The following is an 18,059-nucleotide window of genomic DNA, read 5'->3' as shown; positions in this document are numbered from 1 at the left end:
TCCTAATGGCAGTTATCAACATGTAGTTATCACTGATTTCAAACATGTCCCAAAATGAAGATGGGTGGTTTTGGATTTCTATAAAACTATTAATATCACTCTTTATATGAGATGACAAGAAAGTATGTTTTTATGTAAATTTTTCTAAATACACAAGCAATTAGAATAAAATATTTTGTGTGTGTTTGTGTTGTAATTCATAATCCAGGATTTCATGCATGAAAGAAAGGCAAATGTTTGCTTGATTCATCCACAGAGAAACAAACCAGGGGAAGAAACACTTGTCCTTTCACCTTTGTCCAATAAAAAGGGCGGGGGGGGGGGGGGGGGGGGGGGGGGTTGTTGCCTGTCAGGGGTTTTTTTTTCTTTCCTTTTCATTTAAACAATCTTTGAAACAATCTCACATCAAGTTCCCTTTATCTTCCTTTTTGGACATCCTGGAATATTTCCAAGTGGACGGATCAGTAACATCAATGCCACTTGAAAATGTACAGCTTTGTCTTGTCTTTATTTTCATGTGTCACGTTCAGGATTTTTTCACAGCAGCAGATCTGTACTGAGGTGATGGTTAGATTCATCTCTTTGTCCCTTCACCTTCCCATCCAAAAAAGCTATGAAGTTAACCGTCTTGTTTGAAAATCTTGCAGTATACAAGTATTCTGCACAGTTGGCAAAAACATTTGTTGGTGCCTTAAGTCGTAACCTTTGTGTCCTCTTAGAACATTTCCTCTGGAGGCAGCATTTATGGTAGCCACTTCGACTTATGTACATAAAGCGAGAGCTTGTCTCCCACTCTACTTCACCTGAGTTTTCGTTTGCTGCCATGGCACATGGCCCTGCAGTGTGAAAGCAGCTGAGGTGGGATTGGCACTTGCTGTGTTGTGCTGAAATGAATGGCTGAGTTAGAAACAGTTGGAGTGTTGCAATTAGTTTGCTGAAGGATCAGGAGGGAGACATTCATTTCACTGGTGCAGAGTGGATTCAGTGCTAGTGAGCATCTCATGCCTGGATGTGTAAGCTGCTCCTTATGTGTCGAGGCGGCGTTTTCTCTTGGCTTTATGTGCATACAGGAAGTACATAGTGTGCCCCGTGGTGATGAAGAACACAGAAATTATAACTAGGATGCCAAAGTGTTGTGGCTGCGGAGCAGAGATCACCATAATGAAGTGAAGCAGGTCCATCAGGTAATTCATGGAGCTCTGCACCCCGTTAACCACTCCTCTCTCTGATTCACAGATGTTCTCCTGCAGAAGCTGAGTCACAGTCAGGTCAAAGGACCAGAGACCTGAAACACAGTAATAGATGAACTGACCTTTATAACAGATGGGCACTGATTCAGCTGCGAGTAAATTTCATTTGACCAGATTAAAATTTGTACTTGTATAACAAAATTACCCAGAAAAGTCACATTTTGGGCAGATTTATGTATTTTTTGACATATATTTCATATTCTACACCAATATTTAAACTCTATGCATCAATAGAAATAAATATCCAAAAACCTTGTATGTAATGAGAAATACATTTTAGAGTTTACAATAGTGCTCTCTGGTGGACTGACTAGGTAATTTTTATTTTTTGTTAAATTGCCTCAAAAAGATAATTATCACTATATATCAGTATATTCAAAATAAATTATTACTGGAATATCTGCCGTGTGCCCACATGAGATGGGCATTAAAAATGGCAATATCACTTGTACATAAGTTTTTCTATGCACTGAATAAGCTCTGAATTTGTGTCTACTCACCAATGCGTGCTGTAATGACACCCAAGAACAGCAGAATAATGGAGATGTAAGATTCTGGAGCTGTGCCGGAGGGAACATTGTCAAAAAGCACCGTGTTGTTGGTCCAGTGGATAGAAGAGCGGTCGGGCAGAAGTGGCTGATTGTTGCCTCCCATCATAGGGTATGTGTGTTTTTGCCTTTGGCCTGTCATCCCAAGCGCTGTAGAGGAATTGGAACTAATGTCGGGCATCAGCAAGCTGAGATCCATGGGGCTGCCAGGGGCAAACACAGAGCACACGCACAGCAGCAAGCAGCCCAGGTGGAGGCAGCTTGAGATGATGCCTGTGTTGACCAGGCCATAGGCCTTCCTGAGCCTGGTGAACATTATTGTGCCCATCAAGCCTGTGATGGCTGACACGCCCATCAGCAGACTAAGAAGAGATCCGCTTATCCCCTGAGTATAGGCATAGCCAGTGGTGATGCAGTCAAACCCAAGCACTGTGGTGTAAAGGAAAGCCAGACCCATTCCCGCGAGGAAAACAGGCTGACGATAGTAGGCCATCCAGCCATCTTTACAGGTGCTCACCAGCCAGCGGAACCTCCGAAAACACAGCGGCAGATCGGTGATTTCCTTGAGGTGCAAGCTTGAATTGCAGTTGCCCTCTGTCAGAGCCTGAGGTCGCGCAACATTGCCTTCTCCTAATGAAAAACAAGAATGGCATCCATCACTTGAGTTCATTAATTCTAAAGGCCTAATCCTCACTAGCTTTTCTGCACCCCCTCTATGCCATGTCACGTTAGCCTCTACATCATTTGTCAAACGCAGTTCATCTACGCTAATGTGTGTGAGTACAAACAGAAATCTATACCATGTGGACCCTTGCATTTGGATGCTGTACACAAACTCAAAACTGTGTTTTAAGATAATGTATGTCAAAAAGCTTTGGTGCTGGATCTTTTTTTTTTTTTTTCGGAAAGAGGCAGCTCCCATGAAGATATGATTCCTCATCTTGATATTTTGAAAACAAACATAAGTAACTGAGAAACGGAGGCACACTGTAGTACTGACTTCTCATTCACAGTGTAAGCCTGCCCTAAAGCACCTAAACACTTTTTTTAATCCCACACTAGAGAAATTCACTTTATCCTCCCTTTTGACACTAATGGGGATGTAAGGGCTGTTTTCAGACACCCCAAATCTTTTGCAAAAGTAGTTTTTCTTCTATTAGAAAGAATACAGGTTTAAGGCACTGCTAGATTGGATTCCCTTTTTGATCTATGAAAAAGATCCAATGAACAGTTCATACCTTGTAACCTTTTCCTCTCTATCCTCTGGAGATATGCTTGATCCACTGCAACCGATGGTGGTTTGGCTGACAGAGCAGGGACGATGCGATAAACCCGTGACAAGAAGAAGAACTCCACAATTAGAGACACCAGGTTCCAGCCCAGGATGAATCCACAGCCAACTACGTTGGAGGCAAGGGTCATGACCTGTCCCACTGCTAGTGGAGCCAGGATGTTAGTCACCTGATCTATCCGCCTCATGGTTGCATTCATTCCTTTTGTTAGGAACAAACACAGAGGTTAATGTGTGTCCAGCATCGGAAGCTAAGCAGTAGCCAGTCAATATCTGATCTTTTCTATAGTTCGAGGATCTATCTTCCACAGACAAGCCTCAAATACAAACCAGAATATTCATTAACAGACTGAATGTCCTCACCCGCTAGGTGACCTCGGTTGTAGCCTGTGATGACCACAATCCAGTCCCTCTGAATGGCAATGGTCAGTGCTGTGCTTGCAAGGTTTGCCACATCTGCCAGGACGATCACCACCGTATAACAAACCACCTTGTGTGAGTTTTGCGATGCAACATGTTACTATGACAGCACAGAGTAGCCACAAGCTCAGAGGCAGAGACAACAGGGACACGAGACAGAGGGGACAACAACAGCAATGACTTCTCTGTGTAGTACTCATATCAAGTATATATAACCGAAACACAGCGATTGTGTTGTAGCAAGTATGTAGTGTCTACTCACAGTAAGCCATCCATCCCAGATCTGTTCAATCCTTTGCTTGTATGAGAACACCAACATGAGCACAATGCTACATATTGTCACCGAGATGTTCTGAACGAAAAGAGATGCATGTGCAACTAAAATAGAAGATGGAAAAAACGAATTTCAAATATGCATTTTTTTTTTATGGGGGTTGTAAAAAACGAATGCTAGTCATAACAGATACGAGTCAGTGGCTATGAACCTTGTGCCAGGAGGTTTACACTTGAGACATCTGGCGAATAGCAATTCACCTCCTAGTGGGATAGGAAACCAGCAAATTTCCTGGCCCAAGATTGAAATCCACTGAGCTCTTATCACTGTACCTCGCTATATTACATGTTAGAATTTTCATATGGGTATGAGATTGCTGTGCATACCTTTATTCCTAGGATTGCGATCAACCCAGTCTCCAATCAAAGCCCCAAACATGAGAACTGACCCAGCCACCACCAATCCAAACACCGCAGTCAACAGCAAGTTACGGCCGTACAGTTCAATCAGGAACACAGAGATTGCGAAGTGCCACATGCGGTCGCCCTGTTTAACACATGAGAAAAGTCATCATCGTGTGTTGTGTTGCAATATTTTCATCAGTGTGCTGTGACACAGTGTAAAGAGACTACCTTGCAGTCCTTTAAGTTGCGAAGTCTTACCTATTGCCCCACGAATGTTTCTTCAGGAAATGATTCTTACCCACATTGATAATGCTCCACTGACATAGATGAGAAACTTGGGACCCCTGAGGTAGATAAGAGCTGAACCTTAAAAGGAAATGCATCAAATCAAATAAGCAGATATTCCATTGGCTACAAAGACACTGCACAAATTCTAATTGGATTTTAATTCGAGTTCACCTGGTATACGCGTAGCTTTTTCAGCTTTTGCATCCCGGATGTTGTCAGACTCGAACTCAACCACAACCCCACCACACTGGGAGGCATCTTCCCGCTGCGACATGTCCTAGTGAAGTGTTATCGAACTTGTCACACCATTCTGTTGTTGCTGATAGCACAGTGTGTCATATACATGATAACAGTAATATTTAGATGATCACAAATACAGCTGATTTGTTTATCCTAAAAGGTCGCTTTCCTCTTGACGACTACAAAATCCTTGCTTGGACGATTACTGTTTATTTACTTAGTGACAACTCTAGAACAGCACAGAAATGAATATGTGACAATTTGTAAGCAGCTGGTCAAACACTGCATTTTTTTCTTACCTTGAACTTACTTCAACAGCAGTTGAAACGGCACGTCCTTTTGAACTCAGTAAACTTCTGTAGTCAGTCACATCAGGTTTCTTTTTTTCCCCCCAAAACTAAAAGAGCCATAAATAATGACCAACATTGGTAGTGCCAGATTGTGAAGCAGAGAAGAAAGTAAGTAATTGTATATGGCAATAATTAAAATTAAAATAGAATTATGTTACCTTGCATAGCTCTATCCATACAGACATAAAGCAGCAATAATCAAAGTTAATGGAGGCTCAGTTGTTACCTTTTGTTTTCTCGTTGCAGTCAATCCTTGCTGTTGTTCCTCGACGATGAATCTTGTGCCATGTATCCTACATTGGGATGCTAGTCTTTCCTGAGAGCTGGAATTCAAACTGTAGTAGTTTGAAAGGCTTAATAACATCAGGGTGTTCAAGTGCACCATTGTATGAAAGTGCCAGAAAAGCAGAACAGGCAGGGAGGCAACAAAGGCAGCCAGCATATTCCAAAGCACATGACGCTGGAGGGACAATATCACCGTCCACCCACACCACAAAAAGGTAACTGCGTGTAACTCAAAACACACACACACACGCACACATGAACATGACTAGTGAGCACATGCATGTAACGCTACTCTCATACAGTCACATGCACTGTTGACATGCAGCATACCTAAAGGACACATCATGCAACACTACATCACTCTTGTGCATGTAACCAAGAGTAGAAAGAAGATTATCATGTAGCAAAAGTTGGGTTGGGCAAATGTGAATGAAATCACAAAATCAGCTCATGTGCTTATGTACATTTTAACTGAAAATTGTTTATTTTATTAATATATGTGCTGATCACAAACTACACATGTTACAGTATCCATCATGCTCCATTCGTTCCTATCCAAACATCAGCACAGGAAATTAACTGTCATCTTCCTTTAATTGAATAATAACACAAACATGAGAGTCAGTTCCAGCCCTTGGTGATCTGTATTCACAGAGATATTGTCATGCATTGAATTGATCAGGCTGCATCTCTGTCTCTGATACAAATGATGCATTTAGGTAAAAAAAAAAAAAATGATTTTCAATATGTTAAGGATATTATTAGGTGTAATAAGCATGCAAAACCATACCTTAAAAAAGATGGGAAAATGTAAAAATAAGAAGTGGAATCATTTTGCTTGCCTTTTTGTTTTTCAAATAAACATACAGAGAACAAAGTTAATAATGAGTGGCAGGGGTTACTTGTAATCCTGACCACCAATCAAATAACATAGGTCAAGATATCTATTTACAATTCCCCATGATAATACTCATTTGCATATGGATTTTGATTGTCTGTTCATGGTGTAATTCTTCAGGAAGCACATGAATTTATAGAAAGCCACAAGGGGAATGGAGACTACAGGAAGGATCGATAAGAGCACACAGATAACAAAAACCCATTCAGGATAGTGCAGGACATCAGCAAGGGGGAAGTGAACCTGCGGGGTTGATGCAGTGCAAAGTCAGTCTTTGTTCCAAATTTAATGAAGTGTCATAATGGTACATTAATCTGGGTTCCATGCATTGTATGTTGGTTGTTTCTCAGCCTCGATCACAACATAAGCCACAAAAACCACCAGAAGCATGAACGGGCTGATAAAGCGCCACATTGCCTGCCAGTAAATGTTAGGTCTCCGCCCTGTCATCCATTCAATGTCGTCATTAAACCTGTGGGCAAATGGAAACATTTGTAACATTTGTCCTTTTAAAAATACTGTTTAACATAAGCATAATCATGACATACATTGACAATGATAATATCACCTGTTTATTCCAAAGATGAAAGCCACAGCGATGATCTCAAAGAAAGCTATGTTGAGTAGTGGCACGGATCCTACATAACTGTTAAAAATTTCCAGCCAGTAGTTTCCAGAGCCCAAAGTGAAGATTAGGGCCACAGCAAAGGAGATGAGACAGATTAACCCTGTAAGCAAAATATCAGACATCATAAGACATGTGACTATAAACTAAAATCACTAATATAAACACCTTCAGAGAGAACATAAAGGTTTCTTGCAAAAGTAATGCATGTGTTTTGAAATACCAGGTGGGATTTAGTCATAGTCACAATTCTATGTAGAGAGTAATAGATATCTTGCACCTAACTTTATCATCTTTATTTTTGTTTTAATAATATAACACAATACAAACCAGTTTTCTTAGTGCCGTCAGTGAAAATGCAACATTAAGCTGTTCAGTCTTTTTGGTATACCTGTGAAAGCTTCCTTAGGAATCCAGGTGGAACTATGTGTAAATCCAGCAGAGGAGTAAGGACGCCCTCTAGATTTCCAAACATGGAGGACAGGCCGAGACAGAAGAGCATAACAAAAAAGAGGACCCACACCTGCGAGGCTGACATTTCAATCACTGCCTCAGTAAACAAAATAAATGCCAGTCCAGTTCCTGAAGCGCTCTAAGAGTGGGAAATGATATATGATCACAAATACATAAATGCTAATTATTTTTAATATGAGTAGATGTACTACACCTCTTCGAGGAAGGTCTGTAGATTGCAAGCTTTGAGATTGAGACTTTTAACTTCCAAGGGATCGTCTTATTGAGATAGTTTAACCACTCGCCATAGTTTTCAAGAGTTATGTTGCCAACCCCGATGTTAAATGCATTTGTCAGGGTTAATATGTTCCTGATATCAGCAAAAAACAAACAAACAAACAAACAAAAACACTATTAGTATTAAAAGCATTAATATTAAATGAGAAATGTTTGCTTTAATATTGTATCTATGTAATGTTAAAGCTTAAGTTTCACATCATTTTTTTTATTTAACTTACCAGTTTTGGTAGTTGTTGTTGTTTCAATTTGCCTTAAAGCCAAGAATGGCAAAGATAGGAACTGACGCATATATTGATGTAAAACTGTTCACACATCCAACAATAAGGGCATCTCTCTCACAGTTATTCCTGCAAAAATAAAACAAAACAATGTATTGATCAGCATAATGTATGGCTTTTAAAAAAACATTTTCTTTTGGCTTTTCTTACTTCTGAGGATTATAACTGGAAAAAGCAATAAGTCCCCCAAAAGCCAAAGACAAGGAGAAGAAGATCTGGGTGGCAGCATCCAGCCAAACCTTAGGATTTTTCAAGGGTTCCCACTGTGATAAACATTAGTTAGATATCAGATTTATCACATGAAATTATGTTGGTAAGGGGAAAAAAAGTAATAGACTTACATTTGGAGTGAAAAGATATATCAAGTCATCACTTGTTCCAGGGAGAGTCAAGGCTCTGATCAAGAAGATGGTCAAAACAAGATATGGAAAAGTGGCTGTGGCATAAATAGCCTGTTGGGGAAAAGTTTGGATGAACTCTTTTCATCAGTGTATCGTCAAAATAGATTTTTACAGCTTGCAACACTTTTAGGTATTGTTACTTTTATAGGTAATAAAGAAAAATAAATGTTTAGTCTTCTGCTTATCCATCACAGTTACTGCCTTTAATGCAGCCAGTAGAAGTTGAATTTTGACCTTTATTCCAATTTACGGAAGTTTGATCGAAAAATATTTCGAATGCATGATGAAGTGAAAGTAACATGCTGCACATGTGCAACACAACTAACTTATTCAACCAACTGAATGGATGCCACAAACTGCAGTACAGTGAATATGCATGACGACCAAGAAAAACAATGTAGTGGCTATTGAAGGCAATCACTAATGTTAATCAAGAAATCTATAAACGTGAGCCTCTAGACTGTCTGCCAAATCACCAAACAGTCACATTCCATTTGGTTAACAATTTGTGTTGATATATGTTTCGACAAATGGCCAACATATGCAGGGCAAAAGTATGCTATTCCCTCATGCAACTATCTTTTCAAGGTGGAAAAACCTTTATCAAACCTTATTTATCTACCATGCGGGTGCAATAAATGGAGCAAAAAGCTTAATATATCAACATTGGAGACCCAATGGTCTCAATTCCTCTTATGAAGCAGATGTACACGATGCACCAAGCAGATGCAAGACACAATACCAGCTACTACTGTAAGGACCCACTGGTCTCAATGTTTGGTGTTATGTTCAGGGTTTAGAAATTAGAGATATCATAAGTAATCTGTGGGCCTTTAGTTAATTTTGGCACATATTAATCTATAATATCGTGATGTCAATATTACCAGTATGATTCAGGTTTACTGGGCAGTCCCTCCAGGGAAGTGGACTCTGAAAGGAATGGAAGAAGTATCACAGGATCCAGGCCAAGATCATGTTGTAGAACAGTCCAACCAGGAAGGACACCAGCATCGAAGCCACGCCTGTTTTTAAAAATTCAACCTAATTAACATAAATTATAGAGCGGTGTTAAGTATGACACAAGTTTGCTAATTTTTCGCATTTTTCGAACATCTGGTATACGACCTTTTCGCAAACCAGACGTTCTCACCTACACCTCCCGGATATGGGGAGATTGAACACTCCACACTCCAACGCTTCCCATGCGTAGCCACTGTCCAATGGCCAGTTCCATGTGCAGCAGGGGAAGTCCCTCAAACACCAAGGCAATGACATAAGGAATCAGAAACTACAATCTCGCATTTTTTTCAGTAAGAAGTAAAAAGAAAATAAAAATTAAGGTTGGTTTGATGGTTGAAGGACATTTAGTTTTTGACATTTTGTTATCAGCAGGCAGACCTTTATCATGCTCATCTGCACCAACTAACAGATCTTAACACCAGATACAATTTTTTTAGAGTTTACATTATAGTGAGATTTAGGTAACATTAAAATTTATGGTCATGTTGAAACAAAATGTCTTCAGAAACTTTAATCATTCTCTTCTGGAAATTTAGATCTTGAAAATTATTTTAATATATCATCACTGCAACCAAGTCTTTGCAGTGAGAGCATATGAAATAAGACCCACGTGGAAGCTGAAACCAGAAACCTGTCAGTATTAATTATTTTTAATACATGCATTGTTACTTTATTAAAAATATTATTTAAAAGTGTAAAAGTAGTAACATTTAAGAGCATCTATTATCTATTTTTTTGTTTAATGTCAACATTAAACGACACTGTGTAACAGAGTTCTGCTTACCTCCACCATAGCTCTGACACAGATATGGGACTCTCCATACATTACCAAGCCCAACAGCAAATCCTATGCAGGTTAGCAAATATTGAATTTTATTGTCCCATTTTGGCCTTTGAGTGATCTCTTTCTGCTCATCACTTTCAGCTTCCATGTCGAACATTTGCTCCTTGTTATTTTGGTGTATTTCTAAGGTAAGCACAAATCCTCACATGTAACTCATCTCTCCGTTAGGTCTGATGAAGAGAAGGGGAGAACGTGGTGACTGCTTTATCAGCTTCTTCTAATTTCTTATTGACTGTTAAAGCTATGGGAACAGTGCGGCTTGTTTGATAAAAGTGTTTGTATAAAATGACATGATAAGATGCTGATAACAGAAGCAATGACAGTTGACTGAGCACGGATACCATAAGGAACCCATGAAATAAAACTGTGGTAGTGAGTTTTCAGTTTGTTACATGATACAGTTTATAAGTCTCTGCTATTCCAGTGAATGAACATAATGACCAAACTATTACACTGGAAAAATGTACTAGTTCATGAAATTTAGTCTTGTACTTATAGTTTGTTATATTCACACAAAATAATATCACTCACACATTTATTGCAGCCAAAAAGCACATGTAATATAGTTCACTTTATATTAGAGGCAAATAAATAAATAAAAACTTGTAGATTACAGTACGTGTCAGACTAAATCCATATTTATTGTATTTAGCTTTGCAGACCATTGGTATATTGTTAAACTTACTCCAGTTGGACAGACACATGTACCGTAACATGTCAGAGTTTCTAAGTCAGCATCTCCTCCCATTCTTGGCATCTACATTAATTACTACATAACTACTGTTTAATCAAATGCTAGATTGTATCTGTCAGATTATACCTAACCCTACTTAAACATCAACTGCAAGGAATAATGAAGGACTACGAAAAAGTTGATTATAATAGAGGCATCTTATCTTAGGGCCTAGCTGTTCACCAAATTGATGAAATCAGATTGAGAAATTCTCTGTGGAGCAGAGCTGCAAACATATGCCAAAGTAGTATCAGGGCATAAACAGCAACACACTGCAATCCACTGATTTTTTTTCTTTCTTTGTTCTTTTTAAACAAGTTCTCATTGACAAAATATTTTTTCTATTTTTTGTGACTCTGAGAGAGCCATGCACTCTTTATATTAGTGCTAATTAGTATCATCTGGCTGCAGGTTTTTAACCTACATACAGCTGAAACATGCTCAAACATTTTGGTGAGCAGAACATTATTTGATGACCTGGATGACTGAGAACCTTCACAGACATTTTGTGACAGAGTATTTTGCCTTGAGTTTTCGACTGATTTGAGCGTGTTAGCTGTCCTTAATTATTTTATGAAGTTGAAAGTTACAAAAGAGGAAACAAAGAATTTAAGCATGATGATTTTAATGATTTCCCAAGTGGAGTGTGTGGTGAACTGTTATGAGGCTATTTTACATTACAAATCTATAATCTGCTTTACCCCCAAACAAACAATCTTCAAGAGACTCGTACCTGTTTTTGGAAAATCAGCAGGCATGTCTCCAGTGTGAAGGCTCTTTAGCTGGAAGATCGGCACACTCAGAGAGTGAAGAGAGGGAGGAAATTAAATTAAATTCATGATGACAAAATCCAGTTTCATTGTTAAAATAATTTTAAATATGCAGCTTAGATTTGGTGAAACTTTACTGCATTGAAAGAACTCAAACCTCTTATCAGAAATAAGGTCAACACTGCAGGGAAGGCATGAAGTCACATATGCAACCTTGGGAAATTAAAATATTTACTCTGTGGAAAGCAATAAGCTGCACCTTCACAGCAGTATCAATACCACAAACTTCACAGATACAGAACATGTACAAACATGATACAACAGTATGCGGCACTGCTGCCCACCTTCCTCTTGTCGAGTTGCGTTCAGGGTTTCCCAGTACCAGAGGTAATCCACAGGGGAAGCTTCTCTCACACATTTTCACAGTATGTCGCTAAGGCTCATCTTGCAGGCAATTATGGTGGTGTAAAAGAAATCAGCCACCAAAAACACTTATGTGGATGTAGTACAGCCAGTGAATGTTTTAAAGGACACTCTGTAGTGTCTTATATTTGATCTAAACAGGACTATTATACAGTACTACAGTTTTTACAGCATGTTAACATTACATCAGTGATGTTGAACTAAACTTGGAGAAACATCTCCACTATTATAAAGCATTCTAATATATATTTATTTTACATTATAATCATGAGAAATTATGCGAAATTACATTATAACCTGTAAATATTATGTGTTCACAGCCATACATGAGTATTCCTGTTCCAATATTTTATTTTCAAGCAGCATGATTGTGAATAGTTAAACCATGAAAGTATTACCCGTGCCCTTGACTCTGAGTTAGATATTGGAAGCGCCAGATATTTCTGAGACCCACACAAAACCCCACACAGGTCAGCGTGTACCAGAACTTGTTGCCGGTCTCCAGCCTCTTCCACCTCCAGCTCACCCAGCTGCCGATGGGGCAATATCCTGTCCTTCAGGCCTGTGTCGGTTAGTTTTTGCTTCTTTATCAGTGAAACACTGTAGTATTGTGGTGATACAGTAGTTCACTGTTCAGTGCTGGAATGTAAATTGTGGCGCACACTGTGAGATAATATGAACTAGATGTTTGTGATGGATTGACTAGTCCGTGGTGTCATAGAGCATCAACTGGAGGTGTGCTGCCTTTGAAGCTCAAGCTCAGAATGAATATAACGTAGGATATAACGTGAGAGTTAACTGCGGTGTTCTATGATGGAGAGAGGTAAATCCACAGAAGCCACTGCTCGTGTGAGGCTCACTCTTTTATAACATTGGTTGTGTGGGCCTCCCTTAAAGCGTTGATTCGTCCAACTGAAGAAAACAGTTTTTCTGACATAGATCAAAAAATTGTTGAAACTCTGAGAACATATACACAAAAAAGTTTAAGCAAAGTTTAATCTGTCTACACAAAAATAACATTTTTTTAACTAGACAATGTGTAAAATATAAAATATAAAAAACATAAAACCAATGCTCACTTAACAGACATTTTTCTATCATTTAATTGTTAATCTATTACTTAACAACTTAAATACTTAGTGTAGTGTAGATGGCTGTGAGGGAGGTCTTTATTAGCAGGAAAAGCTGTAAAACTTGTGAAAATGCAGTTAAAAGTCCAAGCATGTATGCCCACCTTCATATTTTCCAAAGCCGTCCAGCAGGCCAGATTAGAGTCTTTGCCGGGCCGATTCTGCCCTCGGGCTTATGTTTGACATCCCTGCATTAGTGACAGTGAATAAAACAGGGAATTTAGCGTTGAGTGGCAGTACTCCAGGTCGTTCAATGTTTGACTCAAAGTACAGTTATCGTATGCCTGACTGATTTTAATTAAGACAACACTGATCCTGTGCATGAGCGCACACTCGCCCTCGGTTTCTTAGGCAAATTTACGCCTTGCATGTCACATCCAGTTTCAGAACACCAAGAACCCAACGATGAAAACAATCATTTTGAGGCTTCGCAACAGGACTTTACTAACCAACAGACAAGAGTCAGAGTGGCTACATCTGTGTTTATATATGTAGTCTGTGAATGGGACCAAGACCAAAAAGATATTTACACAGACGTGTACTGAGATGAGTGATCACAGCTGGACGAGAGTGCTGGGTTTAATCTATTTAGCATTTACTGTGTAAGTTCATTACGCAGACACATACAACACTTATAACTGCAGACAATAGTTATTAGTTATTATTAAACTCTCTCTCTCTCTCTCTCTCTCTTCCACAGCGTGTCTTTGTCCTGTATTCTTCTCCTCACCCCAACCGGTCAGGGCAGATGGCCCCGCCCCTCCATGAGCCTGGTTCTGCAGGAGGTTCCTTCCTGTTAAAAGGGAGTTTTTCCTTCCCACTGTCACCAAGTGCTTGTTCAAAGGTGGTTTGATTGTTGTGGTTTTGTCTCTATTATTGTAGGTAGGGTCTTTATCTTAACATTTAAAGTGCCTTGAATTGAACTGAATTGTGCTACATATAACTTTTGATCCAAAATAAGAAGGTAAGGTATGGGCTCCATAGAGTCTATATTAAGTTGACTTCTGTTGCTGTAGGCAATGAGAGCCCCATTTTCTCATCTGCAAGATCAGGTTGGTGAATTAGAGCACTCTTTAGCTGGCAACCTAGTCTAGCTCAGTGGTTCTCAAAGGTTTTTTGTTACAAGGCATCATCTGTGGAAACAAATATTTCTAGGGCACAGATTTACATAGCTGTAGCTTCAGATGATAAATTCAAGGTATGTCGGTTTGTATTCAAAGAATTGCTTTTTTAAATTAAACTAAATGTAAGCTAATCTTTAAAGTTCTTTTTCCAGATTGAAGACTTTGTTGGCTGGATTGTATTTATGAGCTTGAGTGAATAGAGGTTAAAGAGAACTGGAGGAGAGAGAAAAGCACCGTTAAGACACCGAAGAGCTAATGGACAGGTGAAAAAAATGTTTAAAAAACAGACTAAAGCTTGTTTTAGTTTAAAGAGTTCTTTCAGCTTTCTTTTTATTTTGCCTATTTGTTTACTGGACCTTGGTGCAGCCCCTCAGTTCATCTACTGTATGAGAACAATCTGTTTTAATCCTCCCCTCTTAAAGACCACCCTCCATTTCTCTGTATGTATTATTGTAGGGTCTACATTACAATATAAAGTGCCTTGAGGTGACTATTGTTGTGATTTGGTGCTGTATAAATAAAATTGAATTGAATTGAATTTAAGGCAATTTCTGATTGGCTGCCACTCGAAAACAGATGATTTATGAGCAGCTGGGTGATGCTGCATGGTTTTTAAATGACCATATTAACATCAAACAGACAACAATTTAATGTTTGTCTGGAAAGCCTTGGAGTCCTGGCATTTATGTGGATGGCACCTACTTGAACGAAAGCACTCCTCAGTGGCAGCAGCCTCCTCCACCACAAATCCACCACAAATGCTACTTAGGAACAACTCGAGGAACGTTAAAAACCCAGTGCTTTGACCTGGCCTCGAAGCTTCCCAGATCCCTGTCTAAACAGGCGTCATGGGAGTGCCCGGAACAAGCCCAAACCACAGAGCTATAGCAGAACTTTGCCTTCTTGTGTTTCTTGTAGAAAGCCTTGAAGGCTTGTTTCGTGTATCCCTGAAGGCCCCACCCAACAACCCATACCAGCCAAGGTTGTGCTGCCAACATGCCAGTGTGTAGAGACAGCCCCAGAGGCTCTGTGGCTATGCACTGACAGGTCAGAACTGTTCGAGGCTCAGGGTGGACCTACGCAATGTTAGACAGCTGACTCTAGAGATGTTTGGAGATTTGTTTCATATTTTTCAATTGCGCTAACCACTCCCATGAAGCATCACTAACCAGGGTATAAGCATAAAACTAAGTAATACAGAAATGTACCATAAGGCGTATTTTTAGACAGCTCATGAATTTACTTCTAGATCATACATATTGCTGTTAGATGCATTTTTTTTCAAAATATATGCAGCATTGTGTTTTTTTCTGGTAAAAAAAAACAAGGTTATCATAGTTAACTAAAACTAAATGGGAAAAGAAATTGTTATCTAAAAGGAAAAAAACCTAGACCTTTTGTGAACTTTTAAAACAGCAATTAAAATAAAATAACATTACAGAATAAATCCTTAGTTTAGGTGTTTCTAATTTGTTAACATTTGTTATCACAAACTGCATGATGAGGGTTTAAAGCATCCGTTTATTAAAGTTTGGGTGTCTACAAGGCTGCGAGTCAACTGCTGTCAAAAAGCTCTGTTTATATTGTAATATCTAATTATTTTCCTAAATCTCATCTCTGGCATTTCCCATGAATGAAAAAGTAATAAACATTAAAAGTGAACAACATTAAAACACTGAACCTAAATATTTTAAGCTGAAGCAAGAAAATCCACTCTGGAAACTCACTGAAACTAAACTGAATTAAAAGGTCAAAGCGAAACAAAAATAAAAACTAATAAGAAAACACAAATATGTTATAACTCTGGTGTCCACTATAGCTCTAGTGTGTGTTTGTCAACACCGAGTTGAAGGACTGTCAGCATCCGTTTTGCTTTTTTCCCACTGGAGGCCGCTATAGCGCGTGTAATCCGAGTTTGGCCGGGCTGACTGGGACCTGGCTTGCAGTGTCCCTTCTCAGGCTTTATGCATGAGGAGGGAGCCGCTTCCCATAGACCAGGCGCCAAGTGTAGCAGTGCCGTCCGCAGTCTGCCTCAGCACCTCAACCGCCCGCAATGCCCTTGGACACTGGCGCTCCGCTCGATTCCGCCACGCACTGACTAATCGTGACATCTCAGCGAGTTACTCCGGATCTCTACTTTGGGACTTTTTGCGCACACTGTCCTGACACATCTACGCTGAGTGAAACAAATGGGGAAGGTCCAAGGATAACAGGGTGCAGGATTTTGTTACTGCAGAAGACCTGCCGGTAGTTCGCTGTCCGGAGGGGGGGCTGGCTGCGCCTCTGTCAGAGACCGTAGTGCCGCATCCACTGTTTTGATCATCTAAACTCGCCTTGCATGGATACATCATGGCTACATTTATATGCAGGGTGCAGTTTTTAGATGATACTGATCCATTTAACAGCACCAATTTCCCCGAGCCCACCAGACCGCCTCTGTACACCTTCAGGGAAGATATCCCTCTGATAAATCAGATTGCTGGAGTCCACAGGCTGTTAAAAGCCCCACACAAGGTATGCAACGCACGATTAACCTCTTGATTTTGTTTTTGTGCACGTTTCGTTAAAAGCACGAGTTAAAATGTAACATCAACGCCTAAATTAATAATTAGCTTGAACAGGTCGATTGTGTTACTACCAAACAAAACCAATTCACCAATGAGCAAGCGTCTTAGTAAGCACTTTGTTGATAGGGGATGCTGATGGGGCATAGACGTGCATTCAAATAGTTACTGATTCTCGGCGTGATAGTTCTGTGATAGACAGAATAACTCCAGGCGGTGTAGGCGTAGATTAGATACCTATTATTTGGGGTGGGGGAGGGGCTGCCATCGGTTAATATTTACATCAATTACCCACCTGTGCACTGCCAAGACTTTAGGTGCTCCTTCAAAGTTTGGAAAAAAGTATCCTGTTTGTGGTTGGCAAAGGAGGAGACGCAAACAAATAAGCAAAAAAGACATTTGTGGTTGCAGTCTTAATGATTGTTTGACTTGAAAATCTAACCTCCTCAAAGGAAAAAAAACCCAACTTATTTGTGGGAGAAGGCGACCTATTTGCAGTGTCATAAATGGACAGACTGGAAGCCCATGTGGAGAATTAAAGTAGGTTGGGTCAAATCATGCTCAGTTGGTCAATTCTTGAAGGATGGAAAAGGGTAATTTCCCACTTGGCTTGATTAGATCTGTGATTTTGAATTGGCAACATGTCTTCCTAATCAAACGTGTTTTTTTTCTAGCCCCTTTTTTTGTATTTTGACTCTGTTAACCAGCTTTTCTTTAGTCTGAAATAGAAAGGTATTTGTGTTTGATCACCCTCAATTTTCAGGCTCCATTTACTGCTTGGTTTTTGAGGAGGTGAAGCAGTGCACATTCTTTTTGGTTGCAAACAATGGCCTTCCCAAGATCCAAAATGTTGGAGACAGTAGTTGACAAAAGTAGACCTGAAACTCATTTTCTTTTTCTCCCTTTGGATGCCTCCAGAAGTTAAATGTCTTGGCATATTTCTGCCTCTTGATTAGATTTTGTGAAGCCCCATCTACTGACCTTTAAATTTAAACAAATCACAGAGACCATATCATCTGAGGCTGAGTCTTTTTACTGAGCATTCGTCTTAGTCTGGGTAGAAAGTTGCATAAATGGGGAGTTAATTTGGGTCTTTATTCATTCTGTCAGATCAGTGGTACTCCATCTTGTTTGAGTCAAGCTGGT

General features: G+C 39.6%; 2 protein-coding genes and 1 pseudogene across 7 annotated transcripts in view; 1 reads left to right on the top strand and 2 right to left on the bottom strand.

The window, feature by feature from the left end:
- Positions 1 to 362: 362 nt before the first annotated feature.
- On the bottom strand, positions 363 to 5,507 carry LOC309717069 (ferroportin; the record flags this gene model as incomplete). Of its 2 annotated transcripts, XM_082551330.1 has the most annotated exons (10): positions 363 to 1,285; positions 1,751 to 2,428; positions 3,037 to 3,291; positions 3,453 to 3,579; positions 3,772 to 3,887; positions 4,170 to 4,329; positions 4,486 to 4,553; positions 4,647 to 4,752; positions 5,026 to 5,112; positions 5,292 to 5,507. In XM_082551330.1, 10 exons carry the CDS (start codon positions 5,505 to 5,507, stop codon positions 1,026 to 1,028), a joined length of 2,073 nt encoding a protein of 690 aa, XP_082407456.1. In that variant the 3' UTR covers positions 363 to 1,025. The 2 variants fall into 2 exon arrangements, with proteins under 2 accessions (XP_082407456.1, XP_082407457.1); XM_082551331.1 differs by lacking the exon at positions 5,292 to 5,507 and having other exon boundaries at positions 5,015 to 5,103.
- A 777-nt stretch (positions 5,508 to 6,284) lies between these two features.
- Positions 6,285 to 17,225, bottom strand: LOC309717071 (sodium-dependent neutral amino acid transporter B(0)AT3-like; annotated as a pseudogene). Its single transcript, XR_014280709.1, has 14 exons — positions 17,209 to 17,225; positions 11,636 to 13,413; positions 10,096 to 10,339; positions 9,456 to 9,593; positions 9,190 to 9,327; positions 8,976 to 9,136; positions 8,246 to 8,356; positions 8,055 to 8,167; positions 7,845 to 7,973; positions 7,541 to 7,696; positions 7,265 to 7,465; positions 6,817 to 6,976; positions 6,557 to 6,720; positions 6,285 to 6,491 (listed from the first exon to the last, which is right to left on the bottom strand). The product of XR_014280709.1 is annotated as a sodium-dependent neutral amino acid transporter B(0)AT3-like (transcript).
- The window catches only part of fhod3b (formin homology 2 domain containing 3b), a 91,135-nt gene continuing 89,250 nt past the window's right edge, over positions 16,175 to 18,059 (top strand). For all 4 annotated transcript variants that reach the window (XM_082551329.1, XM_082551328.1, XM_082551327.1 and 1 more), the window contains exon 1: positions 16,175 to 16,863. In XM_082551329.1, the coding sequence (XP_082407455.1) occupies positions 16,699 to 16,863 (165 nt within the window). In that variant the 5' untranslated portion in view covers positions 16,175 to 16,698. The remainder of the gene's footprint in view (positions 16,864 to 18,059) is intronic.

The sequence above is a fragment of the Aulonocara stuartgranti genome (assembly GCF_965226115.1).
Source record: "Aulonocara stuartgranti genome assembly, chromosome: 11".
NCBI classification, from domain to species: Eukaryota; Metazoa; Chordata; class Actinopteri; order Cichliformes; family Cichlidae; genus Aulonocara; species Aulonocara stuartgranti.
This window is presented reverse-complemented; position numbering and strand designations above follow the sequence as displayed.